Source organism: Maylandia zebra, linkage group LG4 (assembly GCF_041146795.1).
Source record: "Maylandia zebra isolate NMK-2024a linkage group LG4, Mzebra_GT3a, whole genome shotgun sequence".
Taxonomy (NCBI): Eukaryota; Metazoa; Chordata; class Actinopteri; order Cichliformes; family Cichlidae; genus Maylandia; species Maylandia zebra.
Window position 1 is genome coordinate 7,300,265 of NC_135170.1, and position 27,950 is coordinate 7,328,214.

At 42.3% G+C, this 27,950-nt stretch overlaps 2 protein-coding genes across 2 annotated transcripts; one reads left to right on the top strand and one right to left on the bottom strand.

The window, feature by feature from the left end:
• The first annotated feature begins 666 nt into the window (after positions 1–666).
• yipf2 (Yip1 domain family, member 2) lies at positions 667–5,431 on the top strand. The gene is made up of 9 exons (XM_004568605.2): positions 667–969; positions 1,122–1,187; positions 2,220–2,374; positions 2,457–2,537; positions 2,637–2,724; positions 3,170–3,286; positions 3,374–3,540; positions 3,901–4,083; positions 4,168–5,431. The coding sequence occupies exons 2-9, from the start codon at positions 1,157–1,159 to the stop codon at positions 4,261–4,263; spliced, it is 918 nt and encodes a 305-aa protein (XP_004568662.1). The 5' UTR covers positions 667–969; positions 1,122–1,156; the 3' UTR covers positions 4,264–5,431.
• A 5,065-nt stretch (positions 5,432–10,496) lies between these two features.
• carm1 (coactivator-associated arginine methyltransferase 1) lies at positions 10,497–27,868 on the bottom strand. The gene is made up of 16 exons (XM_004568606.2): positions 27,663–27,868; positions 21,663–21,788; positions 19,310–19,416; positions 18,704–18,808; positions 18,472–18,582; positions 18,024–18,201; positions 17,699–17,789; positions 16,816–16,897; positions 16,570–16,655; positions 16,402–16,491; positions 16,168–16,305; positions 15,848–15,937; positions 15,618–15,730; positions 14,362–14,439; positions 13,889–13,957; positions 10,497–13,802 (listed from the first exon to the last, which is right to left on the bottom strand). The coding sequence occupies exons 1-16, from the start codon at positions 27,802–27,804 to the stop codon at positions 13,663–13,665; spliced, it is 1,746 nt and encodes a 581-aa protein (XP_004568663.1). The 5' UTR covers positions 27,805–27,868; the 3' UTR covers positions 10,497–13,662.
• Positions 27,869–27,950: the final 82 nt, after the last annotated feature.

A 27,950-nucleotide genomic window follows, 5' to 3' on the forward strand; every position in this document is an offset into this window, starting at 1 on the left:
GATATGCACATGCAGTTGATCATCAGTTGATTATTTTTCCCTTTTCTTATTGTCTTGCTTTGGTACATTTTCCCTGTATAGTCTATGAATGGCTTTAGTTTGCCCCTGTGGCCCATCTTTGCTGCCATTTATTTCTTATTTTCAATACTTTTAATGCTTTTACTACTGCTATTACTACTACTTCTTTATCTTCCAGCTGGTCCCTTTACGGGTCATCACAATAGATCATCTGCTTCCATCTCCCCCAATCCCTTGCATGCTCGTCTGTCTCACCAACCCCCTTTATGTCCTCCCTCACTACACTTACGCCTTCTTTTTGCCTGGCAGCTCCACCTTCAGCATCCTTTGTCCGATATATTATCCACCCTATCAAACTCTTCTCAACCTTGCTTCTCTTACTTGGTCTCCAAACTGCTCAGAAATCTTACCATGTTCACTTCTGACCGCCGACAGCTCCACTAGACACGATAGAGGGTCTCACTCCCTTGCGTGAACCCTTCCTTTCGTTCTTGTTGCTATCCTCCTGTCACAAATCACCCCTGACACTCATCTCCATCCGCTCCACCGTGCCTGCACTCTCTTGTGTTTTTTGTAACGTTAGAACCTTTCAAATAAAGTTATTTTGAAGAGCGCTTCCACGTGACAGCTTTGTTTACGCGGTGACGTGTACCGGAAGCTGTGTTAAAATGACTCCAGTATCAGCAGGACCTGTAAGGCTGTGAAAGACAGGTGTTAGCATTGTAATGTTATTAATGTCTAGCATTTTATTAAGTCCGCACAGACGCTGTTGTAATATATTAACCTTAGCTTTATTTACAATTTAAATATTAGCTAGTCGTAGGATTCGCTGTCTCTGCTGAGTGGTTGATATTACGCCATTCAATATCATCATTATCAGCAGCAAGATCCTGCTGAGCAGCGAGGACAGACTGCCAAGACATATTTCACCTCTCTGGTTATTACATTTTGGTACGTTTCACCTGTTCTTATCGGATTTTAAAGCGTCAAAATTGAATATTTTTATATTATACATTAACTGTAAACTTCAAGTGGTTCTCTTGTCGGTGAACTAACAGATGTTCGACATAGCATTTCTTTACTAACGTTCATTTTTCTCTCAGCTCTTGCATGAAGTTACTGGTTGTCCATTGGAGACATGGCTAGTCCAAACAACCTACAGTTTCAAGGTAAATGTGACAGAATCTTTAAAGGAGATATAGGTTGTAAATTTCTGCTTGTTTTGTTCTGCCTGGGTTTCTTTGTGTCACGTGTTAGTTCCAGGTAGGTAGTTGGGAGATCTGTTTTACGCAGAAACCAAGCTGTCGTGTCCACGTGAATCAGAAAACTGGACTCTCCCCTTACCTAGGGGTTTTAATTGGCTGTAAAAGGGTTTATACTGCAGTGACCATGCAGAGCACATAGTACAGTACTCTGAATCACGAAATCGCCCTGAAAACGTTGAAAAAAAATATTGTTGATTGCAAACCATCTACTAAAGGACAAATAGCGACATCTGCTTGCCATACTCTGCTATCGCAGTCGTATGTAAAGATGCTCTTCCTGCTTCCTTGTAATTTCTTTTACTTTCATGTAACATTGTGTAGATTGCACGGGCGATTATGGGTCAGATTGCAGGAAAATTATGCTTGTTTTCATTTGCATAATATGCATGGATGTATTGAACATCCTGCTGATTTATGACACACAGTGAGTTCCAGTGTATTCTGTGTCAAATACTAAGTCTTTTCTCTGACCTACTAAACGGCATGCTAGCATGGCTATTGAAACACCTTCATGGTGTGTTGGTAACTTCTCTTACTGCTTGTTTTCTAGTCTTATTCAATAAAGTGTGTGTTTTAAAAACCTTTAACAGAAAGTCTGTCTCTCTGTGAGGCAGGCTGATACCAACACTATGTAATCTAAAGCAGCACAACACTGCTGTTGAATAAAATGAAACAAGGTATGGAAGCTTCTTGCAGGAAGTTGTGTTCTTTGTCAGATAATATCATTAAAACAGGACCGGTCCGATTCAGTGACATCAATTAGGAAACCATAGACAGAAACTGAGATCGCTTTTTCAGTAACAGTTTGTAAATATGCTTTTAAATCCTCTCAAGTTTGACATTTTAACATGAAATCTATGGGAATTTAGTCCCTGTGGGAGTGCTGATCTGAAGAACTGCGCTTACCGACTGCCTTTTGCCCATGTGCGTCCATAGAGTTTGAAGAAGCAGCAGAGCTGCTATCGGCAGACCCTGGAGCCTCCACACTCAGTATGTCGGGCTCAAACACCCCCAACACAACAGCATCAGCAGGAGAAGATGTAAAGCTGGACCTATCTGAGGACGAGGAGGGTCAGCAAGAGAGTTCAGAGGTAAAAAAGTTGTGTGGACCACGAATAAAGTTTGAGTTTCTACTTTGAGTGCATATCAGCTGATAGACATCTGTGCTTCCAGCTGTTAGGAGGGCAGAAACCAAGTGGTGGCTTCTGGACCTTTGAGTATTATCAGTCTTTCTTTGATGTGGACACAATGCAGGTATGCCTGACATCTACCTGACACTTTGTCTACACATAAAGTCTTTGTCAGTCAGTTTGAAGTTACGTGTTTCTTTTGTTTGACCCTATCATGATGCAGGTGCTGGACAGAGTGAAGGGGTCAGTGATGCCACAGCCTGGGAGAAACTTCATCAAATACTACCTTAGGAGTAACCCAGATCTGTATGGTAAGTGGAAGAAGACACATTTAATTATTAAACTGTATTACAGGAAGAACATATTTTGCACTGTGCCTTGTCTTATGGGGGGCATGTAAGTAGATTTTTGGTAGGGGAAATTAGATTCTAGCTATGCCTGAAGATGAGTCGTAGGTGGGTAGGTAGGAGATTAAGGGCCAGATTACTGTTGGTTTGCACCAAGGTAAGCCTCTTTTTAATCCTAAACGTGTTTAATGTCTCATGGTCTTTATTATCTTATTGAATGTATCAGTTAATTCATGTGATTCAGGCATTTCTGATACATGTTAAAAAGCTGTTCAGGTGTCACTTATTGTCATTCCAGCTTTAACTGTTTGTTGCCCATAGGTTCAAAGGTTCAACAAAGTGTCCATCAATTTTTTGACATTGATGAATTAGAAGATGAATGCACTCATATAAGTGTGCGTTTGTGCAGGTCCCTTCTGGATTTGTGTCACACTGGTGTTTTCTGTGGTGATTAGTGGGAACCTGTCCACCTTCCTTGCTGAGCAGAAAAACCCCACCTTCCACTACAGACCACAGTTCCACAGAGGTTAGTGCTACACACGGTCTCAGTTTGACTCTGTGTCACTGTAGCACACTGGATCTGCATAGCTCTGTCTTGTTTCTCTGCCTTTAGTGACAATTGCTGCAGTAGTGATCTTTATGTATGCCTGGCTGGTGCCGATCGGGCTGTGGGGTTTTTTGACCTGGAGGCAAGGGGCCGAGAGGCAGATTGGAGGCTATTCTTTCCTGGAGACTGTGTGTGTTTACGGCTACTCGCTCTTTATCTATATCCCCACCTCTGTGAGTACATCTGTGGTGTTTACAGGTTTAATAAGTTGTATAAATGATCTCACCCATGATACATGTATAATATAGCTCACATTTTCGGAAACCTCTGATGTCATTCTCTATGTAACTTGCCGTAATGTTAAAACTCACCTGTGGTTCTTCATTTGAATGAGTGCAGAGGTCTGTTCTGCCCAATGTTTTGAGTATTTTTGAAGAATAACATGTTCTGTCTGAATAATTCATTTAAGGTTTTGATTGGCAGCTGTGGCCCAGGCCACTGCCAAAAGGAAAGGTCAAACTTTGGTAAATTTCAACAAAAACCAAAGCAGAAACAATAATTAGCTGAATAAAAGTTCACCCTGTCACCTTCAGGTTTTGTGGATAATACCATATGACTGGCTGCACTGGATGCTGATCCTAATTGCCATGGTGATCTCAGGCTCAGTCCTGGTCCTCACCTTCTGGCCCGTTGTCCGTGATGACACCAAGGTGACGGCGGTGGCTACAGTAGTGACCATAGTGGTTTTGCACACACTGCTGGCAGTTGGCTGTAAGGTCGGTGAGCTGCGTGGATCTCAGATGTATGGAAGGACACCTTTACATTGAACCAGATACTCAATCTCCTCTCTTTTCTTCTAGCTCTACTTCTTTCACGCAGAAACATCCCCACCAACAGCTCTTCCTACTACCTCAACTCTCCACAATCACACAACGCTGGCCTTCAAAACCGACTGACCAACACCGAGGAGCAGCAGGGAAATGAAGACCGTCTTTTTTGACAGATCGAAAACGACTAGACTGGAGGAGACGGTGTTGATTATCACCACGGTGTGATTCACTTAATGCTTCATGGATAAAGTGCTGGGACGGTTGTGTGTATGTGCGTGTGTGTTTCGTTTGTCTAACTTATCCTGGGGTGGTTCATCTGTATTTCTACTGTGACTGATGTTTCATGATGTGGTGGATTGAGCAGTCCTTCTTTAACACTGTGACTTCCACTCATTTCATGATGTCGTAAAGGACGCAGGAAGACACTACAAAAGCTAATACATAAAACAATGTCACTCCTACTAATTTATCCTTATGACACATCACACGGACAACAACCAGATTTTTCAAGTTTAAAATGATTAGGTTAATGAGAATGCCCTAAATGTCTAATTTCTCATATAAATACACTTTGTGGCTTGTGGTCAACCCTGTGGGCTCATAGATGGAATTATGCGTGGCTCTGCACAAGAGTTTAAACATTGTTCAACAGCTGTTTTACAAAGCTCCGAATGTTATAATTGATATTATTAGATGACAATGATTGATTTGTTGGTGTGTACATCACTTTAATTTTAGAAGCAGGGGTATGCCCCCCTCCCTGCATCCGCTCTACACGTACAGATACATAGAAAAGGGACAATAATGGGGTATTTGTGTATTAAACATGTAGTGATACTGCCCTTAAGACACTGTTAGATGCTCTCAAGTCAAGCAATCTCTGAACTGTAAAGCTGCGGACTGGTCAAAAGATGATTGTAAAATAAAATAGAGTTTATGTGGTCCTGCCGGAAGAATATACATGTTTAGGTTGGCTCTAACTTATTAGTTATTCTATCACAAACTGAAACTCCAGCTGCTGCTTCTCTGCCACGTGGAAATGTAGTTTACCGTTTTCACTCACAACACTGACTCCCTGAATTTGCTTCAGTCGGATGCGCAGAAAAGAGTTTATTGAACCTGCAAAGGGACTCCAGCACATCACCGCCACTCTTCAGTCACAGAATGACCTCAGCTGCTTTACTTGCATAGACAGTTCAGTGTAAAATGAAGAAAGGGTTGATGGATGTAGAGCTATTTATTTCCTACTGTGAACCCAGGTAGGGTTGTATTAATAAACGGATTCTCTACTCCAGATTGTTTGGATCTTATTACTGTTCCAATCTTTGATCACTCACAGCTGAAAAGGATTACAAGGTTTGCAGTTGAGCGATGTGAATCACCTTAAGCAACTTCAAAGATTGACTTGAACTAGGTCCCTTATGTGACAGGAAGACTAGAGACATGGCTTTGGTTCAGACTTGATGTCTAACACAGATCTTCAGACATTTGTCTAGATTTGTTTTTTTCTCAACATACTTCATTCTGACCTGGTTTCAGGATGAATTTGACCTACTTTGACTTTGTGTTAGTGAAATGATTTGAGAAGATGCTTGACTGCTTTAAAGCTCAACTTCGACTTCTTTCAATTTAAGATTTGTTTTGTAAATATTCAGAATTAAATTGAGATAATCCATCATCGTGATATACACTATTCCCATTCCAGGTACATTGTAACAGCAAACCCTGCTGAAACCATATACCAAAAATGTAACCTGACATGCATCTCCTGAGAAATGTAACTACATCTCGTCATCAGTGCACATCTGCAGTGGATCATCGGACTCCATCTCACCCTATCCCTAGCCTCCCTCTCTTCTGTCACACCAGCCCTCCTCATGTCCTCCTCTACATCCATGAACCTTTCTGCAATCTTCCCTTTTCTCTCATGTACTCATTTCTAATCTTGTCCCAATGAAAATCCTACCAACTTCACCTTTGCCTGCAGTCTTTATGTCAGTGTCACCATCTTCAAACCATCATAGCAGGTCTCTCAACAGTCTTGTAAACCTGTCTCCATACATTCTGCAATCTCTTCTTCGCCTGTCTCGTGCACTGTTCGTTGCTTTGGGTGGTTGACCCCAGGTATTTAAAGTCATCCACCTTAATCAGTCTACTCCTCTTCTTTCCAGAGCATGCTTCCACCTCTCCAGGTTCTCTTCCGTCCGCCTTCTGTTCTCACTACAGATCACTATGTCTGCAAACATCAATCCATGCAGACTCTTGTTGGCCTAATCCATCAACTTGTCTGTCATTATTGGAAATAAGAAGGGACACATCTTTTTCATATGTACTCCATTTTCAGAATCTCAAAAGTAACAGGACAAAATAACAATTTGAATCACAAGGATTGTTTTTGAGCCTGATGCTAATATTTAGAATAACAAATCCCATGTATTTTTACTCTTTCCCCTTGTCATCCAGAGCTACGTGAGAGGAGGTTTTTGCTGACTCCATCAGCCTCGTGATCATCTTAACGCCTACTACATCTGAGTCAGAAAGCAGCCTTCCCACATTCAGATAAAGAATAAATAACACTGCAGGATTGCAGTGGAGAGACGGGACCAGATTAAACTTGCTGCCCTTGCACTACCCAGACTATGGATCTCTCACACACACACGATAAACTGTACTTTATTTACTTAAAACAGGCTTTCCTGGAACAGAGCACAATAATAATATTAGAAATAATAGGCCCCGCTTACACCGAGTGAACCACAGGAGTCTGTATGTTAAGCAGAATATTAGTAACGCATACAGACTATGAATACAACTGAATAGTTGTGAATGCATTTTACGCTCGTGCATTCACAACTATTAAAACCAGCTCCATTAAGAAAAACAAGGTAGATAAGAGAGCGTGACCAGTATGTGTACACTGTTCTTCATCAAGTAAACATTAAATGCACTACAGAAGAGTTTTCTTTTTGTTTTTTGTCTCTGTCCATTTTCTCAATTCTTTCTCATCTTCTCCCATATGGAAAAGATATTTATAAATCTTATCAAGTTTGTATCTGTCTTGTGTGAAACTTGTATGAAAAGCAGACAAGAGTGAAAACCGACATAAGAAACCTTGAAAAATTATATAAATGAAACTTGTATGTTTTGGATACTTACTAATACAATATATGAAAGTGATGAGAAAGTGGCCACTTTCATGAGTAAATCATATAAACCTTACATGATTTGCTATATGAAGCAAGCCAAAGCCGATGCAAGTTTTTCCTATTTCTTTTCCATTTGAGCTTATCAACAAAAAAATGTATGATCGCAACTTTAGCTCATATTTCAAACAATATTTCTTGTGCTGGTAAATTTAGGGTCATCACAGCAGATCATCTGCTTCAAGCTGATTCTATCCTTTGCATCCTCCAAGGTCACACCAACCCTCTGTGTGCTCTTCTTCATTACATCCATGAATCTTCTGTGGTCTTCCTCCTCTCTGACAGTTGTGTCTCGTCTCTCTAACTTTTGTCTCCAAGGTGGAAAAACTGATGAGTCCCTCTGATATGTTAATTTCTAATCCTGTCCATTCTGGTCACTCCCCAATAAAAATCTTAACATCGTCAACTATGCTACCTCCAGCTCAGCCTAATTTTTAAGCCATATTTCGCACCAGGCTTCACTACCATCTTGCAAACCTTCCCTTTCACTCTTGCCATAAACCTCAGCTCAGAGGCAATCCCACCCTAACGTTCAACCCTCCATCATGTCCCTAAACAGGATCACTTCTGGCTCAGAGAAACCATCATGATGGTGGCCTTAAGGCTTTAACATGGGGAGTGCCAAAATGAATGTAATCTTTTATTTACAGCGTGTCTGGACTGGGTGAATGTCCCTCTCCCTCCTCTGTCCAACCAGAAATGTGTATGCAGACTCACTTAAGCCTGCATAAGCCAGCTTAACTAAGAGCTATAGTTGGGTGAATGAAAGCGAAATTGTTTTGTTTTTTAAATCAATAAATAAACTTCTAGACCTCTTGAAAGTACAGAAACAAACAAGGAAACTAGTTCCACAGAAGAAAGACCTGACAGCTAAAACATGTTTCCTATTCCACTAACATCCCTTCCCCCTCAGGTAACCTGCACCCTGAGGGGGAAGTGCTCTGTTAGAACAAGGTACTATGCGATCTTTAAGACAAGACAAGGCCTGATTGTTCAAGATTTCGTATGTGAGGAGGTTTTTAAACTGGATTCTTGATTTAACAGTTAGCCAAATAACACACTGAAGGAAAACTCCTAAAAATGGCTTCATGGATAAAGAAAGTTGGGTATCATCCGTCTAGTGATGAAAGTGTTTGAAGTTTTCTTTCTAACAGGATCATCAAAGGGAAGCACGTGTAATTTTACAAGCAACAGTCCAGAGAGCGTAACTCCATGGAACGTTTTGTGCAACTCCCATTTACATCTATAAACTGTAATCTTTTTGACAGATATGATTCAAACCGTTTCTACTAATCTCTGTTTAAATGTGAGATGCCCTAACTTTACAGAAGGCTTTGGGGGGTTTTTTGTTTTGTTTTTTAAAAAATAGCATTTGGAAAAAGAAAAAAAAAAGAAAAGAAAGAAAAAAAAAAAACACCCAACCTTTTTTCCAGACCAGAGAAAGATCTAAATCAGGGGTGTCAAACTCCAGGCCTCGAGTCCTGCACGGTTTTAGATCTCACCCTATGTCAACGCACCTGATTCAAATGATAAGTTCATTACCAGGCTTCTGGAGAACTTCAAGACATGTTGGGGAGGTCATTCAGCCATTTAAATCAGCCGTGTTAGATCAAGGACACATCTAAAACCTGCAGGACACCAGCCCTCGAGGCCTGGAGTTCGACAACTGTGCTCTAAATGGAGTGCAATCCCAGTTCCACCTACAATTTTATAAATTTAAACGCTTTATGATCTCAGTAAGTACGGCTCTCATCTTTAATTACACCTAGCTACCCAATTGAATTTGGAGTAGCTGGTATTTTTATTATGGCTATTGGAACAGCATTGTACCAGTGAGTCTAGGAGAAACCACCCAAACCGTTGTCCTTAACACTTACCTCAAGTACAAACACCTCAGTGTGGATTTCCTCAATACTGTACCTCTCAAACTCTCTTCATTTTCCCACAGCTTGGCTGAAAACACTTACATATAAACACATGCATGTTCAGAACACTGCTGGAGATTAGAAACATTTGTGAAACCCAAGTTTTTAATCTTGTTTTTAGACCCTTGTTTGGTTTGTAGGCACCACTTGCCCTGAAGGCCTCCCATGAGGTCTGTGTCGCAACCTGCTGTATTCATCACAAAAAACAAAGACAATTCTATTTCTATTTAAATAAAAAACCCTTAGGGGTTTTATGAGCACCCCCAAGGTTTATGAATAAATATCAGCAATCTGACATTACAGTTATTTTCAGCTGGACGCAGCACTGATGACTAATTAGCAACTGCTAGCATACTAGCACCAGGATGGTTGTGACAGAAAGATTTCCTGTGGTGTCCCAGGAGTTCATGGGCCGAGTCACTTATTTGGGGTCAGTGAATAAAAACAGTCTGTTTTGTAAATCTTGGCCACAACATGTTTTTAAATGGAGGATTTCCTGTGGCATTAAACTACAAGCTCATTGGCTAATGACTCAATCAAGCGATGCACCTTCACAGTTAGACCCGCCCTTCTTCACGTATGATTTTGTACACACTCGACTGCACAGGTGGAAATATCGAGGCCTTTATGACATGACAGCTATGTTTTTAACACCCACAGACAATATAAATGTTTAAAATAGCTTAACCAATAAGAGTCCCCCCATTATTTCTTTTGTAAATAATACTCATCATCATGGATAAACTGCATTTTCTTTGCCAATTATCATCAATTAGGACCAATAATATTCAGCTTTCGCCCGACCACTTTCAGACCACAGTATCAGCAGATATCATTGGAAGTACCTCGAAGTTGTCTTCAGCATTACCTCCTGACCCCTTTTCAAATTAAGTAGCAGTGACATTGCCCGTTTTTAAACAGGGAAATTATGAAGACCGAGCCATATCAGCAATCTTATGGTTGTTCCTGAAAGCAAGCCAGAATATACTATTCTTAAGTCATGATTCTATGATCAGTTACTTTTTATATTCTATTCTGTTACCAATTTGCCTTGGATATTAGTCATTTCCATGCGTTGCTCCATAATAGATGCCTCATGGTGTCATTTAAAGGTTTAAAGGGTGCCTACTGGGACATCAGTGACTAATGTACCCATAAAGCAGGAATCACTTAGCAGTCTTAAGCACAGTGGCTTCTTTTAACTGTGTCTGGAGCAGACGAGTCAATGTCAGACAGTGAGAAAGGTGTTATTACTAGTTGGTGAACACAAATGAGAGAACATGACAGTGAGTCTTCCTCATACACTTCCATGGTCAAAGTGGATGCCACTATGACTACACAGAGCAATGAATCCATGACAGAAGAGACACGATGGCTATAGAGCAGCTACAACATGGTAAACATCTGTTGTATCCACAGTCTATTTAACAAATTAAAGTACTACAACACCTGACTCCAGGATGGTTTTGAAACATTTCCACAACATTTAATTTGCGCTTTTTTCCTTGTTTGCTTTTTTTGTGAAATAAAGAAAAAATATATATCAAGAAAACAAAAAAGTTATTCCTACAAACAGACATTTTTCCCCCCTCAGCACTCCTACTAACTCAAATTCCAATAGTTGTGACACTGGAAGCAATGCATAAATGTGTCAGTCTTTCTTTCCTTGACTGATAAAAAGGGGGTGTGGGCAGGGGTGTGTGTGTTGGGGCAATGATATGTTGGAGGTCATACACATTGAACAGACGAGGAGAGAGGCGTACCGGCCCCTTCTCCCTCGCCTTGTCATTGAAGTCTACTTGTGACAGTCTCACAGTCTCAAAGGGAGGTTGGGAGGAGCGTCAGGCAAAGGAAACAAAGATGTAAACTAGGACGTTGCCGGTCCGGCACAGCTTTTCTTTTCCCGCTAGCCAGCTGGCTGCATCCTGGGTCATTGGTCTTTACTGGTTCATTCTCCAAATCTTCCTCCAACTGCACCAAAGCAATCTGGCTCAACAAATGCCTGACTGGCAAGAAGCTGCTGCAATTTATTCTGATTTTTAAAAAAAACCTTCTGGGTGCAGAAAACATGAGCAGCAGCAGAAAGTGCATTTCATATTTTAGGCTGACAGGGCTGAAATGTTCTAGCTTCTCTCTGACTGTGCGATCCGTCACCTTCCATGTTGGGTACAAGAAACAATCAAATCTTCCACAAGTCCCTAAAGAGACATGGCAAGCAGCTAGCAGCTATTTGGCAACCACAGACCAACAAAAGCCAAAATTTGGTGGCAGCCAAAAATAACTCTAACAAGAATAAAGCTGACTACTATGACAGGGCCGTAATTACAGATCGATGTGGATGAGTGAACTGCTGTAAGTTTATCATCTCCTGACCATCTATTACTACTACCACCACTGTAAGTGTCGTACAGTTCACGCACTGATCAGAAACCCTTTCATATCGAGCTGGAGCCGTTTACAGTGGTGACAAACATGTTCATCTGGAATGGGAAGAACCCTACAGGATCAAACAGGTCATCAGCTCAAATACAGATTTGCCTTAAAACTCTGATTTAAAAACATGAATTTCAATGTGTGAACTTCATGCTAAATTCAGTTGTATAACACGAAATAAAGACTGGACCAAAAAAAAAAAATCTTCCTGCAACTCCTCTAATGGTGTCTTGTTGAATTTTTGTATTCACTTTGGACGGTGGCAATGCCACAATGAAGACAGAGCTGGAAATGTCCTGTGCAGACACAGCATCCTACTGCTGCTCGTCAAAGCATCCGATTCCTCAAGTTTTATTTTCCTGTGATTTTCCTCAAGATATTAAATCCATCTAAGACACCTACTGTTTTTAGAAGGTGTGAGTCGGTAATCTGAACAGTTCTACTGCTTCTTAATATGAAAAACAGGAAGTAGAATAAAGTGGTACTATGCAAAGATGAGGTAAGTTAGCATCCCAACTTATCCCATCTGCAACACCAATATTTCAGCTACTCATTCTTTCAGAGTCCGTGGGTAAGTAGGACTCTAACCCTAACAGCACGCGCAGCCACACTGAATGGCACACAGGAGCATTTACTGAAAAGCCCCAACCATTCAGTCGCTCTTTTCCATTAACCCGAGGGCATCTTCAAGTTTCCTGTTCAGATATTAACCACAGTGAGTCATCTTATAAGGCCTAGTAACATTTACGCATCACTTATATCATCACACAAGTCTCAGTGTAGTCACATTTACTGATAGAAACACACACGGTTACAACTCTGAACGTCCTAAACAGCAGCGCGCACACAAAAAGGAGACTCGCTTCTGACTGACAACAGCAGAGACCCAAACATTTAGAAATGGGGTCAAATTCCACCAGAATTAGTGCTGGCTACACGTGCGGGCAACGCTGTGTACATATTGTGGATTTGTCTGAATAAGACGCTGAACAACATTAACGGAAAGGTAACCTGTCTGAATTGGAGAATGCCATCATTTTAAAAGACTGGGGATGTCAACAAACAGCAACTTATAGCAGACACTGAGACGCTCCGTTATCATGACTCAGCATGGAAGGTGATAGAGCAACACCAATGCTTCCAAGCAGAACTCTGAGGGTCAGCCTGTCCAAGCCACGAAAAAAACAAAACAACAAAACACAAAAAAAATATTTCTACTCCTCTGGGTGCCAAGACTTGTAGATGACTTCAGTTTGTGATCCATCCTCCTCCGCCTAAACCCAAACTGCATGAGTAGGAGTAAGCAAGATGCCATTTGTTTAATAATTTGAGGGGGCTGTTTCATTCGGCACAGCTCAGTCTCTGGGGAAGTGTGGAGGGAACATGGCTGGATCCAGTATGAAAATCTAAGGTGGCACCTGTAGAGACGCAGTGATGATGATCATGATAACAGTGTCCTACTGCACAAGTGAAAAGCTTCAGCATCACTGGTGAGGAAGTGTGGAGAACCACGGGAGCGGACCGATGTTGGTATCTGACAACAAGCGGATTCTTGAGGAAAGACAAACACTCGCAGGGTCATGACATCTAAATAATGAGCTATAAAGAGAAAATAAGGGAGGTGGAGGGATTGAAATACATATCGAAGGAGGGTGGAAACCCAGGGAGGTCAGATGATAAACTGCTGTGCATCTCAGATGATACAGTCCCAGTGAGGGAGGGGGAAAAGGAAGGCTTCGGCTTTCGGAAAGACAAGAGTCTGGACGGAAACGAGAGTTTTCAACGGTTCATCTAGCGATGATTCAACAGAGCAGAAAGAGGGTGTCGAACAAAAAGGAATCTCCAGCACAGAGCTGGTTTTGGTATACTGGTTTTGGCTGCAGTTGGTGATCAATCTGGGTTGGGGAGGGGAAGGGGGATTCTTCTCATGCGGGGGCATAGGAGGTCTTTGCGAGGTCTTCGTCTTAACTGCCATAATGCATGGTGTTGCTAGGGATGACCATAGGTGAGGCCATGGAGATGGCAGCGCCCCCCATGGTGAACTGGTTGGTGACAGGATAGTAAGTACCGCTGCTACTGGGGCCGGACTGACCCGTAGTGGCTCCTGAATTGGAAACAAAGCATAACAGTCAACGTTCACACTGAGAAGACTTGGACAGTAAACTTGTGTTTGTGGACCAGTGGGCTTACCCTGGACAATTCCTGTGCTCATGATTGAGCCCATCCTGGAGTGGGTATGATTTACAATCCCTGTGTTCACTGTGACCAATCAGAGATGAAAGCACTGTTAAAACCAAGTAGCATCGGGAGTGACAAACCATTTCACCAGAGCAATAAACGCATGCCACATCAGCTGCTTTACAAAAATCTGCAGTAATTTGGGTCCCATCACAGACTATAAGCTGTATTCTGATGTAAACATCAGAAATATCACTAAAATCAAAAGCTAAACTATAACTGAGTACTTTCAAACGTTTTCAAACTAAAAGCCCTTTGATGTTGCTCAGAGGAGCCGAAACAACAGAGTGGGGTTAAAAAAATAAATTTAAAAAACAGCATTAAAAGAGTTAAGTGTGATTTGATGAGCTTGAATGTCAGTGTTTTGAGGACTAAAGATGCACTCCAGTAACAGTAAAATGATGATTTTCAGATGAGATTCATACCCAGGGGGATGAGGTTGTTGTGAGACACTGACGGGCCGCTGCCGATGACTGTGCTGAGGTCATAAGCTGCGGGCATCCCTGAAGAAAGAGGCAGCAAAGAAACCCAAAAAACAGCATTTACTATAAACCGTCAAAAAAAAACAAACAAAAAAAACACTCTTTGGGGTTGGTTCCTGAACACATCCAGAGTGGAAGTGATCTTAAAATGTGATGCCGGAGTTGGTAAGCAGTTAGTGATGCACCATGGCAGGAAGTCCTTCTACTGCAGGGCCGCACTGTACATTTGGAAGTTTAACTTTTCAGACAGGATGTTGTTGCTGTTCATTCCTCATAAATATTTTAGAACAAACTGTTTTAAACTAACATTCAACCTTTAAAAACAAACAGTCTATTAGCATATGTTGCTAGTTTAGCTGTAACCTAGCATTTCCTCTTGTATCTGCACAGTTACAGCTGGAAAAGCTGGTGCTGACTACAAGGCGTAACTCTGGACTTCAATCTAGCTCCAGGGCAAAGTGAGTCACACCTGGCTATGTCCATCATTATATACAGTCTTCTTCCCAGGTTCTCAGAAACTTGAGCTAATAAAGCTATAGAATAGATGTGCATGAAATTTCAGGCATGTGTACTATAATAAATTCATGCAGACTGGTTTTTACACTGGCTCATGTTTGAACTGATTTAGTCTTTCCTGTTTCTACATTGGAGTTTTGCTACTAAAGCGGACGTTTGTGGAACCGCTTCACTTACTTCCAAGAAGCCCAGAGAAGAGGACAAATCTGAAGAACCGCTGCAGCTACACTACTATACAGAACAACTTCATCGCTTGACCATCGTGTTTCAGCTGCTGGTCTTCATCGCTGTCATCATGATTAGTGAGCACCATCCAATGCATTTAATTCTCAGTCCTGCTTTGTTCTAACAGGTAACTATATTTGTTGTTCTTTGGTCTCTGTGTGGCAGCACGGTGGTCTTTCTGTTTGCAGTTTGTTCTCCCCGTGTTCGCGTGGTTTCTCTCTGGCTTCCTCCCACAGTCCAAAGATATGCAGTTAATGGGATTAGGTTAATTGGCCTAAATTGCCCAGGTGTGCCTGTGAGTGCGAGTGATTGTCTGTCTCTCTGTATTAGCCCTGCGACAGACTACCTGTCCAGGGTGTACTCTGCCTCTGCTCTAAGACAGCTGGGATATGGAGAATGGACATACCACGCCATGTCTGAAGTATTTACTTAATCTAGCAGTGTCTGAGTGTGTTCACCTGATACAGCCATCCCCTGACTCATGTTGTAGGCTGCCCCTGTGTTCCACATGTTCTCAGACGGGGAGGTGTAGTGTGAGCCAGGAGGGGGGTTGGGGGTAGTGCCTGTGTACCTGCACATAGATAAAAATAGATATAAGAAGTTAGAGAAGACTGTTCACCGACACCAGACACTGTGTCAATAGTGCAAAGCAGATTGGCTGTGTTTGCTGTGGTCAGGATAAACTCACCTGAAAAAGGGGTTCTTCAAGTCCAGGAGGTTGCTGGACTTTGATCCTGTCTGGTCCACCTGGGCAACAATACTGATGTCGTAGCTTTGTCTGTTAAGAAGTAAATATTGAGACTAATTATCATCAGAATAACATGATTAGCATGCAAGCAAGGTTCCTGGAGTGGCCACTTAAGGCACGCTCCCATGTTGATGCCCAACTTCAGCTAGGAAATGAACAGGTTTCCAAAACACGACAACAGGGTTTGCTGTGACGTCAAAGCTTATGCTACAGATTTGGGTGAATGAAACTGTAGTTTTCTTGCATTAATTCTAACATACCTCTTGTTGGCCACCAGCAGCGCAGTGCCGGACAAAGTGTCCCCAGCCTTGGTGAAAAGAGGAGACTGCAGGAGACAGCGCACCTGGTACCAGTGAGTGAGAGGCTCTGTGGGTGCTGTGGATAGCCACACTGTCATCCTACAGGAACACAAATAGATTGATGTTTAAGGACAAATCTGGCGCACGTCAAAACTTCTTTAGCTTCAACACACTCACGCAGACTTCCTGACTTACACTGATCCAATAAAAGCCACGTCAAACCAGAAAGCCAGGCCGTGCACCAGGCCCGAATGCATCATGTGGAACTTAAAGGGAATCTCTATCCTGAAAGCAAAACCATTTATCATTTATTAGTAGACACTCCTAAAGTAATCACAGACACACATTAAACTGGACACACACCTGTAAAGATCCTCTTCTTTGGCCTCCAGGAAGTTGACTGTGTATTTGACTGACTTGGCCATCAGAATACGGATATCAAACGTGTCCTGTGGGGGGAAAGAAATCTGCTTTCACACAACTCTAATTTCTACAAAACACTGCGCCCACAAAAAGCCAATTAAGAAGTCGATATTACCGTCAGATCGCTTTGCTCGTTTGTTCAATTCTGATCTTAAAATCCTGCACATGCATGCATGCATTACTTACCACAATTGGCTGGCGGAAATACTCGTCCACTGCTGCCCCCCGCAGGGCAGAGAGGTCTACACCGTGGAAGGAGGGCTGGTACCTGAGGGGACAGGAAGAAGTGTAGATTCCCACTTTTAGATTGCTTGATTCCTGCCTCAGCAATAAAAATGGCTCACCAACACACTTGACCCTGCAGGAGTCTTAGTGTATTTTAAAATGAAGCTGAATTCTGAGTCATAAAAAGCACACGCACCAATGCACATGCCAATGAATGTAAGTAAACAAGAGCAATAAAAATCAAATCATTAGCTCATTTTGGGCAGCGAGTACTCCTGCAAGCCCAACATGACATCATCATTTAAAAAACAAAATCAACAACAAAAACCAAGTACATTTTGTATTTAGGGACACACCTCTCCAAGGATCTACTGCTTCTTAAACAGCCGAAACCGGTTTGACGTCAACTCGACAACATTAGCATCGACTCTGATTGCGTCCTACACTCACTCGTGCCTACTGTTATCACGCTAGTTTGCATGACTCATACCTCTGAGTGCGATAAACACCTTTGCACGCTGCTGAAGCACCAACTCCCTCGCTGATGCAAACGGTCAAACTAGCCCCGAAAAGATGATTAAGATTTCGAACGTAATGACCAACATTTTGAACAATACTCCGCTCTCATAACAGAAACAAATGAATAGTTAAACTGCCAGCAGAGAAGAAAGAAGAAAACTGCCTTTACTTGGAGCTCAGATGCATGAAGGAGTTTCTCAATTTGATAAGGCATTAAAAAGACATTCATGCATAGAAAAGCTTTCTAACCAAATGAATCCGATGAAGAAAACAATGACGTTGACCCAGAGAACCTCCTTCGTTCCCTCCCTCGTTCTGTTCTTACCAGAAGTTGGCTTTGGTGAACTGCTCCATGTACAGCTGCTCATCTGTGAAGGGGGCCAGGTGGACATCTCCAATAGTGGGGAACATTTTACCTGAAACACCCGCACCGATGAAGACAGTAAGCAAAACTCGTGTTCACGTATCTTCCACCACAGTGCAAGATTCTTCTAAACTGACATCAAATGATTTGGAACACCAAAGCCTGTGGATATCTGACAACATGCAGAACTCGCCAGAAGCAGCTACTGTCACTAATCTGTGGCTGTCTGCAGTCTCAGCCTCCATTCTAACATTTCAAGTACATCTCTTGTTCTTCCAAGACTCACCATTAGGTTTGAGGAACTTCTTAGCATGCAGGTAGCTCTCCAGCATGCGCTCATTGAACAGCATGTAACCCATGGGCTCTGAAATGATGATGTCAACTTGCTCCGGCAGCGTCACCTCCTCTACTTTGCCCGGAATGACGGCCACACGCTCCCCCAGACGGTTGCTGTTCACCAGCACCTGCAGCACAACACAACAAACACATCATCATTCAAAAAGCTGGATTTAGCTTGTCTGATCTAAAGTTAATGTGGACTGTCCAGACAGCCAGAGCTCACAGCTGTTACATTTTCAGCAACAGCGAGATTCCCACAGCTCAAACAACATCACCTGAATTTAAAACATTTAGTATAGTGTTTAGAATGGATCGTAAACAGTGAGAGGCTGTGCATCCAGTGAAAGCATAATCAGAGGTAGGTCACTGATCTCAGCATGAATCTGTGTGTGTACCTCGGCGTGCTGTGCCATGGTGCTGGCCTCTACAGCGTACACCTTCCTAGCTCCAGCTTGAGCTGCAAAGAAAGAGAGGATTCCCGAGCCACAACCCACATCCAGCACCACCTGGAGAAAAGACAGCACACAGTCACAGCTGCAGGACAACACTTTAGTCTGTACTTAATGTAAACCAGCTGTTTTCAAACATCTGTCAGCCTTATCAAATAGCACATATTCAGCTCGCTACCTTGTCCTTAAAGTCAGTGTGGTTCTGGAGAATAGCCCGCTGGTAAGTCCCTGTCCGAACATAGTCCTGCATCATGTTCTGTTGCTGGGAGAGGTAGCCATAAAACTGCAGAAACACAAACACAAGCACGCTCATGAGTTTGGACTTTTGGCACTTTGACTTGAGCTCAATTTGCAGTTTTAAAAAAAGAGAAACAAAGTTAATCTTCTTTAAGTTTCTTAAAAAAAAGATAAGTAAATAAAAGGACCAGCTCAGACATAAAGCACCCAAGTTTGTGCTGGGATCTGTAAACAACCAAACCAAGCGGCTTCTCAACAGATGGATGCTTGCAGGTAGAAGTGCTACAGAGCCCTTTTAACTCCTCCTGGAGCTGACTTGCAGCTACTTTTAAACACAAAGTAGTTCAGATGGTGCCCAAAAAAACAGAAGCAGGCTTCATTCTGACTGAATATTCCTGTAATGAGCAGTCTATAAATACTCAGCCAAGAACAAAGTAAGCGTCATTACTGCAGTGTGTTTAAAAGGAAATGTGGATTCAAATTAGTCAGGAGATAATTCAAGAGTCCCAAAATTATGTGAGAGTGTGTGAGAGTGTGTGACAGTCACCTGGAAATACTGTACAGCAGAGGACTCCTCTGTTCTTTCACTGAAGACAGATTGCTCTCCAAGATGCCCACGACAGTTCTTCAGCACGTTATAAAAAGACTGAAAGTCTGAAGCGAAGCACAAACACACCGTAAGTTGGTTTTGTTGAGCTACACTGCAGTTTAATCCTTTTTCTCTTCCTGTGCTGTCAGCTGTAAACAGTTTGGTTTTCTGTCCTCTCGTGCTGGGAAACAATATTAAATCATGTGCAACAACTGCAGCTTAGGTGTAACAAATACATGATTAAATAATTAAGTAATTCAATATCACAGTTTTAAGATTTAAGTTCGCATTTCACAAGCATAGATCATTTTTTTAAACTGCCATGTCCCACATACCTTGGTGTGTGTCTGCATTAATCATGAGTGGGTCTACCTCCTCCTCAGTGCACACAGTATTAGCATTTTTAACACATATCATGGAAAATGCACCAATACTGATGCATCCAACAATCACAACATTTCCTTCTTTTTCTGCTTCATTTGTGCATTTAGACGACTTTTTGTTCAAGGTGAACACAGAAATCTCAATTAATCGCGTGCCTTGAGGCGGCTGTTGTGATTTGGCGCTATATAAATAAAATTGAATTAAATCTCAATTTATTCCCAAATAAAATAAAATTAATAAATAAACAAAAAGCACTTCATTTTTTCAGCATCTGTCAGCTTGATGGCAGTGGCTGCTATTTTTCCAATGTCATCAGATTTGTGGCAGTAGTGAGAAGGGGCATATGCACAGGCACACGTGAGCATGTGTGCATCCAAACGGAGGTATAGAAATACATTAAATATAATCTTTGCCAACAGCACCCCGTTCATCTGAACATGTATCTGTCAGAGTATAGCCAATCACAAGCACAGATGAGTGTACTGCCTGTGGGAAAAATGTGAAGCTGTTAAATCCATAAAGCAGGTTGAAAGTAACAGCTGCTGACAACGCAGCCCTGTGTGAGTGTGTGCGTGTACATGTTTAGACAGCTTAGTGAGGACAGAAAATGGGCGTGCAGCTATATTAGTGGGGACCAACAGTCACTTATGGGGACAAACTGCCCTTCCCTGTGAGTTTGAAAACATTTTTGAGGCTCAAAATGTGGTTTTAGTGTCAGGGTTACAGTTAGGTTATGGTTACGTTTAGGCTGAGGGTTAGGACTAGGCATTCATTTTCATGGTTGGGGTTAAAGTAAGCAGCTAGGGAAAGCATGATGTCAATGAGATGTCCTCACTGAGATATAAAAACATGTATGTGTGTGTGTCTATAGTAGTATTATAAAAATGTGTGTTTTAAGCGTTTGACTAAGACTGATAAAGACCTCCAATATCAACAAAGATTAGCCTGTTTGAAGCGTGGAAAGAAACCTGGCAAAAATACTGACTAATTAAGTTAACTTGATATGAATATCGCAACGAATGAAATGTGGGACAATCGGATCTGATGAGTATTTCATTAAAAGGCATCTTTAGTTTTTATTCTTTCAGTTGCAGACCGGGGGGTGTTTAAGGGTTTGAGTAACAAATAAAAATAAAGAGAATCCAAACCAAGGCTTTGTCTACGTACACATCTGACATGAGGTCAGCAAGGACAGTATAGTTGTCCTGCTTTAGGATCATATATTAATGTTTACAGAAAAATATACTTGTTGTAAAACTGTTTGCAGAAAAAATAAATAAAACAGGGAATAAATTTGGGTGTAAGAATCTACACTTATGCTCATCAGAGAAACAGACACTCTCCTACACTCCCTGCAGAGGTCTGAGGAGCTTTCCAGGAATGGTGACACAATTTTCATTTAACAGATAAACAAACACTATTTTAACTAATAACACTCAAATGACTGCACTGTTCCTGAACACACCGTTGACTCAGTGCAAACTGTAAACAGTGTCCCTGCAGGTGATAAAAGCAGGCTGTCATGAGATGAGTATTTGACTTTGTTGTTAACAAGCTGCACCACACCCCAGAAACAGCTCACCATCATCAGCTCCATAAAACTCCAGACACAAAACCCTTTCAGAGAGTTGACATATTCTTGGCTCCAAACTTGTATAAAATGCAACGTGTAACAGTCTTACTGTGGTGGGGTGAACGGTGCTTATATTGCACGTTTCTACTCTACTACAAGCTTCATTCACTTACTCACACTCACGCACTTTTTTTTCCTATTACTAAGCATTGCAGTGAGGACAGCTCAGGGTTCAGTATTGTGCCCGAGGACATTTTCACATGCCAACTGGAGCAGCCTGGGATCAACCTACCAACTTTCCAACTGGTAGACAACCCGCTGTACCTCCTGAGCCACAGCTGCCTGTGTGTTTACCTGTAGGTGAGGAGAACTGCAGCAGCACACTGTTACAGCCCAATGTGATGATGAATGACTGCTTCCCCACGCGACTGCACTCTGTCTCCCTGGAAACCGAACATTTGAACACGCTCGCCTCGTCTCCTAGAAAGAAAGGGAGAGAGAACAGAAAGAGTTTATACTTATCTTTACCAAAATATAAACAAGCAGCGAGGTGATGCTGCTTAAACTCTGCTGGTGGTTAAAAGCAGCGAGGGCTGAGATCACAGCATGTGAGTGCCAGAGTGCTGAAGGAGGGTAGCAGAAGAAAGCACAATGACCACAGCTGATATCCCAAATGTCCCATGTTATTAATGACCAGGAGGCCTGCACCACATATCATCTGGGATAATACCAATGTAGATTTTTACGCTGTATAAATAAGTCCGATATGATTGCTATAACAATGGCATATATTTATGTTCCCTAGTGTGGCAATCACAGGCACGTCTGAGAGCAAGAGACACATGTCAGTCTCTGACAACTTAGGAAGGTTATGAAGGAGGAGATGCTAGTAGTTGGATACGTGCCACCTAAATGTAAACAATGACTCCACCAAGTGTCTATGACATTTGTATACACCACATAAAAACAATCACAACAATAAGACAATATGTAGCACAATATGCATCTCAGGGATGATTTCGGGGAAACCAATTTGTCAACCTGTGCGCAGCTCATGTTCACAAATTTGAAATAAAGGATTGTTCATCAAAAACAGGTCCAAACTAACGGGGACAATAGTCATTGTGGTGTTTAGGACAAGATTTGCTCTCTTACACCATTTAATGAAAGATTCAGGAACTGGACAGTGCTCATCCTCTCTATCGTATAAGAAGCCCACTAAAGCCAATCGAGAGGGCAGCAAAAATTCTCCTGCCACAGCTGATGAAAAGTCAACAAAGAAATAAATAAATCTTAGCACGACTCCTGATGAGTATGTACTACATGCAGCAAAGTTAATATAGCATCTTCCACCCCATGCTGTGTCACTGCTATTGCATTATAATGCTGGTGTTGGCACCTTGTCTCAGTAGGTTCACACTTAAAATGATTGGAAAAGGAGGATAGAAGAGACCTGGACACAGTGCAGTCTTAGTTTCCTTAGTCCGGCTCAAACAGGCTGCAAGAAGATCTCTGCAAGAGCTGAAATTTACTGATTTGCGTATATTTGTATGTGTACACAAAACAACCGGAACACAAGTCGGAACTACCTTGTTGACATCATTGTTAAAATGCAACGTTTTACCTGTATCCAACTGCTGGGTCTAAACTCAGACCCCGCTGTATCCAGGACTTATTCCCGTGAAAGAAAAACAAGGCAACAGCGATCGATCGTTTCACTTGCAAGGGAGGCCTCGTTGATGTCTACCACGAAATGCCCCCAAATCCGGCCTCCTCTCGCTGCCTTTTATTGAGAAACAGTTCACACAAAACACATCACAGCAAAGCAACGCCCACATGGTTCTAAGACAAGGCATTGTATGTATATGTGTGAACTTCTGTAAGAGTGTGTGTGTGTGTGTGTGTGTGTGTGTGTGAGAGACCTCCTGCTGACCAAAGGGTCATAAAAGCACAAGAAACAAATCTTCCAGACAGGGTGTATCTGCAATAAGACACTACAGCCCCCCACCCAGAACCTCGAGAATCTGGGAAGGGGGACAGTGGAATTCCTTTCATCAGAGTTGGCAAGCATAAAAAATGACAACATTTAACAATTCACTCTAACACCAATGTCTAAAGAGACTAGAAAAAAACAAAACTGAGACTAGCTCTCCTGGTTGCGTGTAGCCATCTGTGGGCTGATAAGGGAGGAAGTGTGAGCTTGAGCTGCCTTTGGTTTTGTTAACGTTATAGAGCTCTCAGGATGTGCTCCTAGATGCACAGGTTAAATTAACTGGTGCATCCTAAGAACACCCAATGATTTCTATTAAGAAATTCCTTCTGAGCTTTTGTTTCAGTTGTCAAAAAGTTGATTTTACTTACTCTTTACCACTGAGGTCAAAGTGGACGATAAAGGTGTTTCTAGAATATTGCTTTCTTGTTGCTGGGCTGGCATTCTGCCTCAGTCCATTTATAGTCTGTCTTTAGAGTTTATCAGGACTAAAAGTGTCTGATAAAGGTGTGAAGACTCCTGTAATGTGTTTACTGTTACAGAGGAAATACACGACCAAGACAAAAAGCTATTTTAAAAATCAGAACATACTCCATCAATATAGCAACATAATACGCTCATACTCTACTATAACTGACTAAAGTTCATTATGACCATTTTTCATTTCATTTATTTCATACTGAGAGCGCTTAGTCTTTTATTTTAGCCTCAGGGTACAGTCAGCCTGCACCCTCATGGGCCTCGAGTCAAAACATCAGACTGGAAGAGCCCAATACATTTCTTTCAGTTTCTCAGTCGTCTATCCTGTCAGGTAACTGAGCAGAACGAAAAGCAACTGCTTTGCTATGAAACAGTGGTTTAGTGCAATGGCATATTTTGCTCTTTGCAAGAATGAACGATTGCATGCTGACAACAGCAGAAAGGATACCAGGACACCGAAGCATAAACTTCTATTTTCTGAGGTTTCACATTCACATTTCATTATGAAAAACAGGCCATGTAATAAAAGTCAGGAGGAAGGAAAAAACTGTATAGGGAAGTTCCACAGAATCGTTTCTGTAAAAGTGCCCAATGCAAATATTCCTCCAGGGCCAAACAGCAGGCCCAGTGTGAACTCATAAAGCAAGCGGAGCTAATCCAGCATCTATTAAAGGATTGAGACCGACACTTCAGATTTAGAGACATGCATCTTCTGGGAGAAAAGCCAGCCAAGCATGTCGGTGAGTTCTCTTCTCAACCACTTAGACTACAAAACAAATGATAAGATACCTTTTTAAAAATGTGAGAAATTACCCGTCTCAGTACAAAGACAGATGATCCAGGCAGTCCACTGACCAACTGTAGGGGATCAATGGATCACACAGTTCCTATATTGTGAACAAAAGTGTCGATTCTGATCATTTTTGAAATGTCACACATTCAGTCACCTGAAATTGAGGTGACGCAGTGCACTTGTGATGTCATTAAGGCTTTTTTTTTTTACGAGCTGGCTTCTGCTAGCCATGACCTACATCTTTACGATCCAGGCAACTTCCCATTAAATGACAACATAAGATAGCAAAGCCCATTTTCTACTAGTACCTACTCAACTACTGTCATTTTCTAGTACCACCTAATGAGTTTGGGGTCACACAGCAACATGACTGAAATTCCTGTGAAATCATTTGCATGTAACACAAACAAAGCAACAATGGACCACACCAAGGCGATGGTACACCTGCTGCTCAGTCTATGGCTTTGTGTCAGACCACAGTGTTGGTTGTTGTCCAGCCGTTTCCCTCATTGCCAGGTTTCAAAAATGGCGGTTTGATTTTTGTGAAGGAGTCACTCTCATGATGCCATTGACTGGCCAATCGGTTGACCCCGGCGGTGCAGGTAGTTGAAAGACAAAAAAAAGCAACTGCTACCCAATGCAAAAGTCGAGCCATGTAGGTACTAGTAGGAACAGCAATTTCAATAAGGCGGCCTCTGTTACATAAACATATGAAGGAGCTCAAGTTCTATAACTTTCACACCGTCCTGCTAACATTTCTCCACTGTTACCTTCATCAATTCAGTGAAAGAAATGAGCCTTCTATTCTGACAATATCTGGAACTCGCACAAAATGATTGTGCGCAGCTGTCGTCTGTGAGCAGAATTAACGTTGCTTAGTTTTCACTAAGCTGCTTCCTCTCTAGGTCTCCTCTTACTGCCTCACCCACAGTGAGCCTGCACCTGCTCAGCTGTGATGAGTGTGATGATTGTTTATGGGGCTTTACGTCATGGATACATGAACCTGACTGGACAGGAAATGACAATACACAATATGCACATCACTGCATGGTCAGCCAGTCAGACTGCACATCCAGTGTCTATATCTATCTATCTATATTTTTTTTTCATCTATATGGACTTTCAGACTAGCATGAAAGTTAAAGGTTTCTAATTATGACATTTTAAATATATCATTTGAGACAGCAGTCTAAAAAAGTGCAATATTCTTATGTATTTCAGTAAAGCATGAACACTGGACACAGACCTCCCCTCTAAAACATCTTATAGGGATTGTAAGGCTTACTGCAGCACAAGAGACACTTCACTAACAAGTCCTCTGAAAAGTCTTTGGTTGTTCCCCTGTAATGGTGCATTCATGTGGTGCTAAAATTACAGGGAAAAATCTGCTTCACATCTCCAAAAACTGGCATGAATTCCTACCTAAGTCCAAAAAAAAAAAACCCATCTTGGAAAGATTGTTGGAGTTTTGGTACAGGAGCTCCCGAGCTGTCACACACAAAGAGACGACAGATGTTTTATTAATGGTGCTAATGTGTGTATCAAATGACATTTTTATAACAATTAAGTGGTTATATTTCATTAGGCTTTTTCCATTATTTACTAATATTTAATATTTCCACATAGTGACCTGAATTTGTTATACGAGTTTGTTTTTGTAACGCTTTCCAAGTCAAAGACAAATCAAGTGCTTTTTACATTTAAACTTAAATCACGTGAACCCAGCAAAGAGGGCAGAAGACTTCACCATACAGGAAATCCAAGCATCGGAGGAGCACATGAGTGCAGGGTCTCCAGCAGAGACGAGCCTGCTGGAGAGGATTGGTAAAGCGCCCTTCTTTCCAACCAAACCCCCAGATGTCGTTCTTTCAAAGCTGGTAGACTTCAGACCTGGCCCATTAGTAATGTAAGTGACATCACTTGTGGAAATTTACTAGACTACACACAGCTCCGGAAAGGTCTGCGTTACCCACACAGCAATACTGCCCAACAATTTGAAACAGACTGTGTGTAAAATCAATGACATAAGTTATTTGCGGCAAACCTCGTTAGTTTGTATAACTTGTGTTCTCTGAAAATCATTTTTAGAAGAAAGCTCTACGGTCTGATATTATACACTGAAACCTGGGCGCAGAGTTGTGCTTCTCTTGAACTTGAGCGTGTGAAGCAGAAGGCGAGTCCAGCGCGGCCGTTTCTTTTCAGCGGGACATCCCATTCAACAGAAAAGCCGCGGAGGAGCGGAGCGGCTCTGCTGCTGCCTCCACACGGGAGGGAAGGAGGCGGCGGGACCCGGCTATTGTTCCAGCGAGAACAAAGATAAACGCATAAGTAATGAGGGCCCGGTTTCGTCTTGGCACCTTAAACATTACGAACTTATACCAGCACACAGAGTGCAAGTTTTACAAGGGAACGTGCTGATGGCTAAAATAAAGAGCAGCGATGACGGCGAGTCGTCCCAAGGATTACAACACATCGGAGCGGGTCAGGAGTGATGCCCTCTGCTCTGGGCTCCAAAACAATCGGGAAGGCTAGTCCACGAGCTAAACACTCGAACCCGTCCATCGGGTGTCTCTAGACAACACAAAGTCTATTCGTTTACATATTAATATATTGAACATATTTGTGAGACAAAATACACGTTGGTGAGATAGGAGGGGGAAAACAGGGAGAAAACACAAAAAGCAAATGTGCGGGACGTTGGCGCATCACCGCTGAGGCCAGGCTAGTGGCATTGTTTAACTAGCATTAAAGTACACATTACTTAGCTACCCTGCTTACTGATGCGCTTAAGCTACGTTGCATGTGTTACGTTATACGTTTCCCGTGGTCTTCAAAGCACTGAACTCGTGCGAATGGCGAGAGCTTAAAGTTAGCAACATTAAAACACCTACGGGACGGTGATAAAACGGGGTTTTAAGAGCTTCCTCGTGACAAGCAGAAGGTGGCGACGTGGTCTCTCAAGATGCGTTAGCTTCTCGGCTACTAACGCTGGCAGTTTAGCCTGTAAGCATTAACGCTGCAATAGCATTAGCGGCGCGGCAGTTGAGTCAGGCCGACCATCTGCGGCAACTGCGGAAAAGGGTCAACTCACCATTGGAGAGATTGAGGAGGGCAGCATCTTGTGATGTCTTCACTTCTAACCGCAGCGGCTGCTGCTCTGAGTGCCGCTGTATATCTCCATTCGCGTCTCCAATGGAGAGAAGCCGCACGCCACGGAATACCGAGACCGCCATCTTCGCTCTGGAAGTAGAGACAGATCTGTGGCGCTCACATCCAACCAAGCACTGCTCTCTGCTGGAGGCACACTGGGCACCAACGCGATAAGCCTTTGCAACAGTGCCACCTGGCGGCTAGAAATGGGCATTGCGTAAACACCATC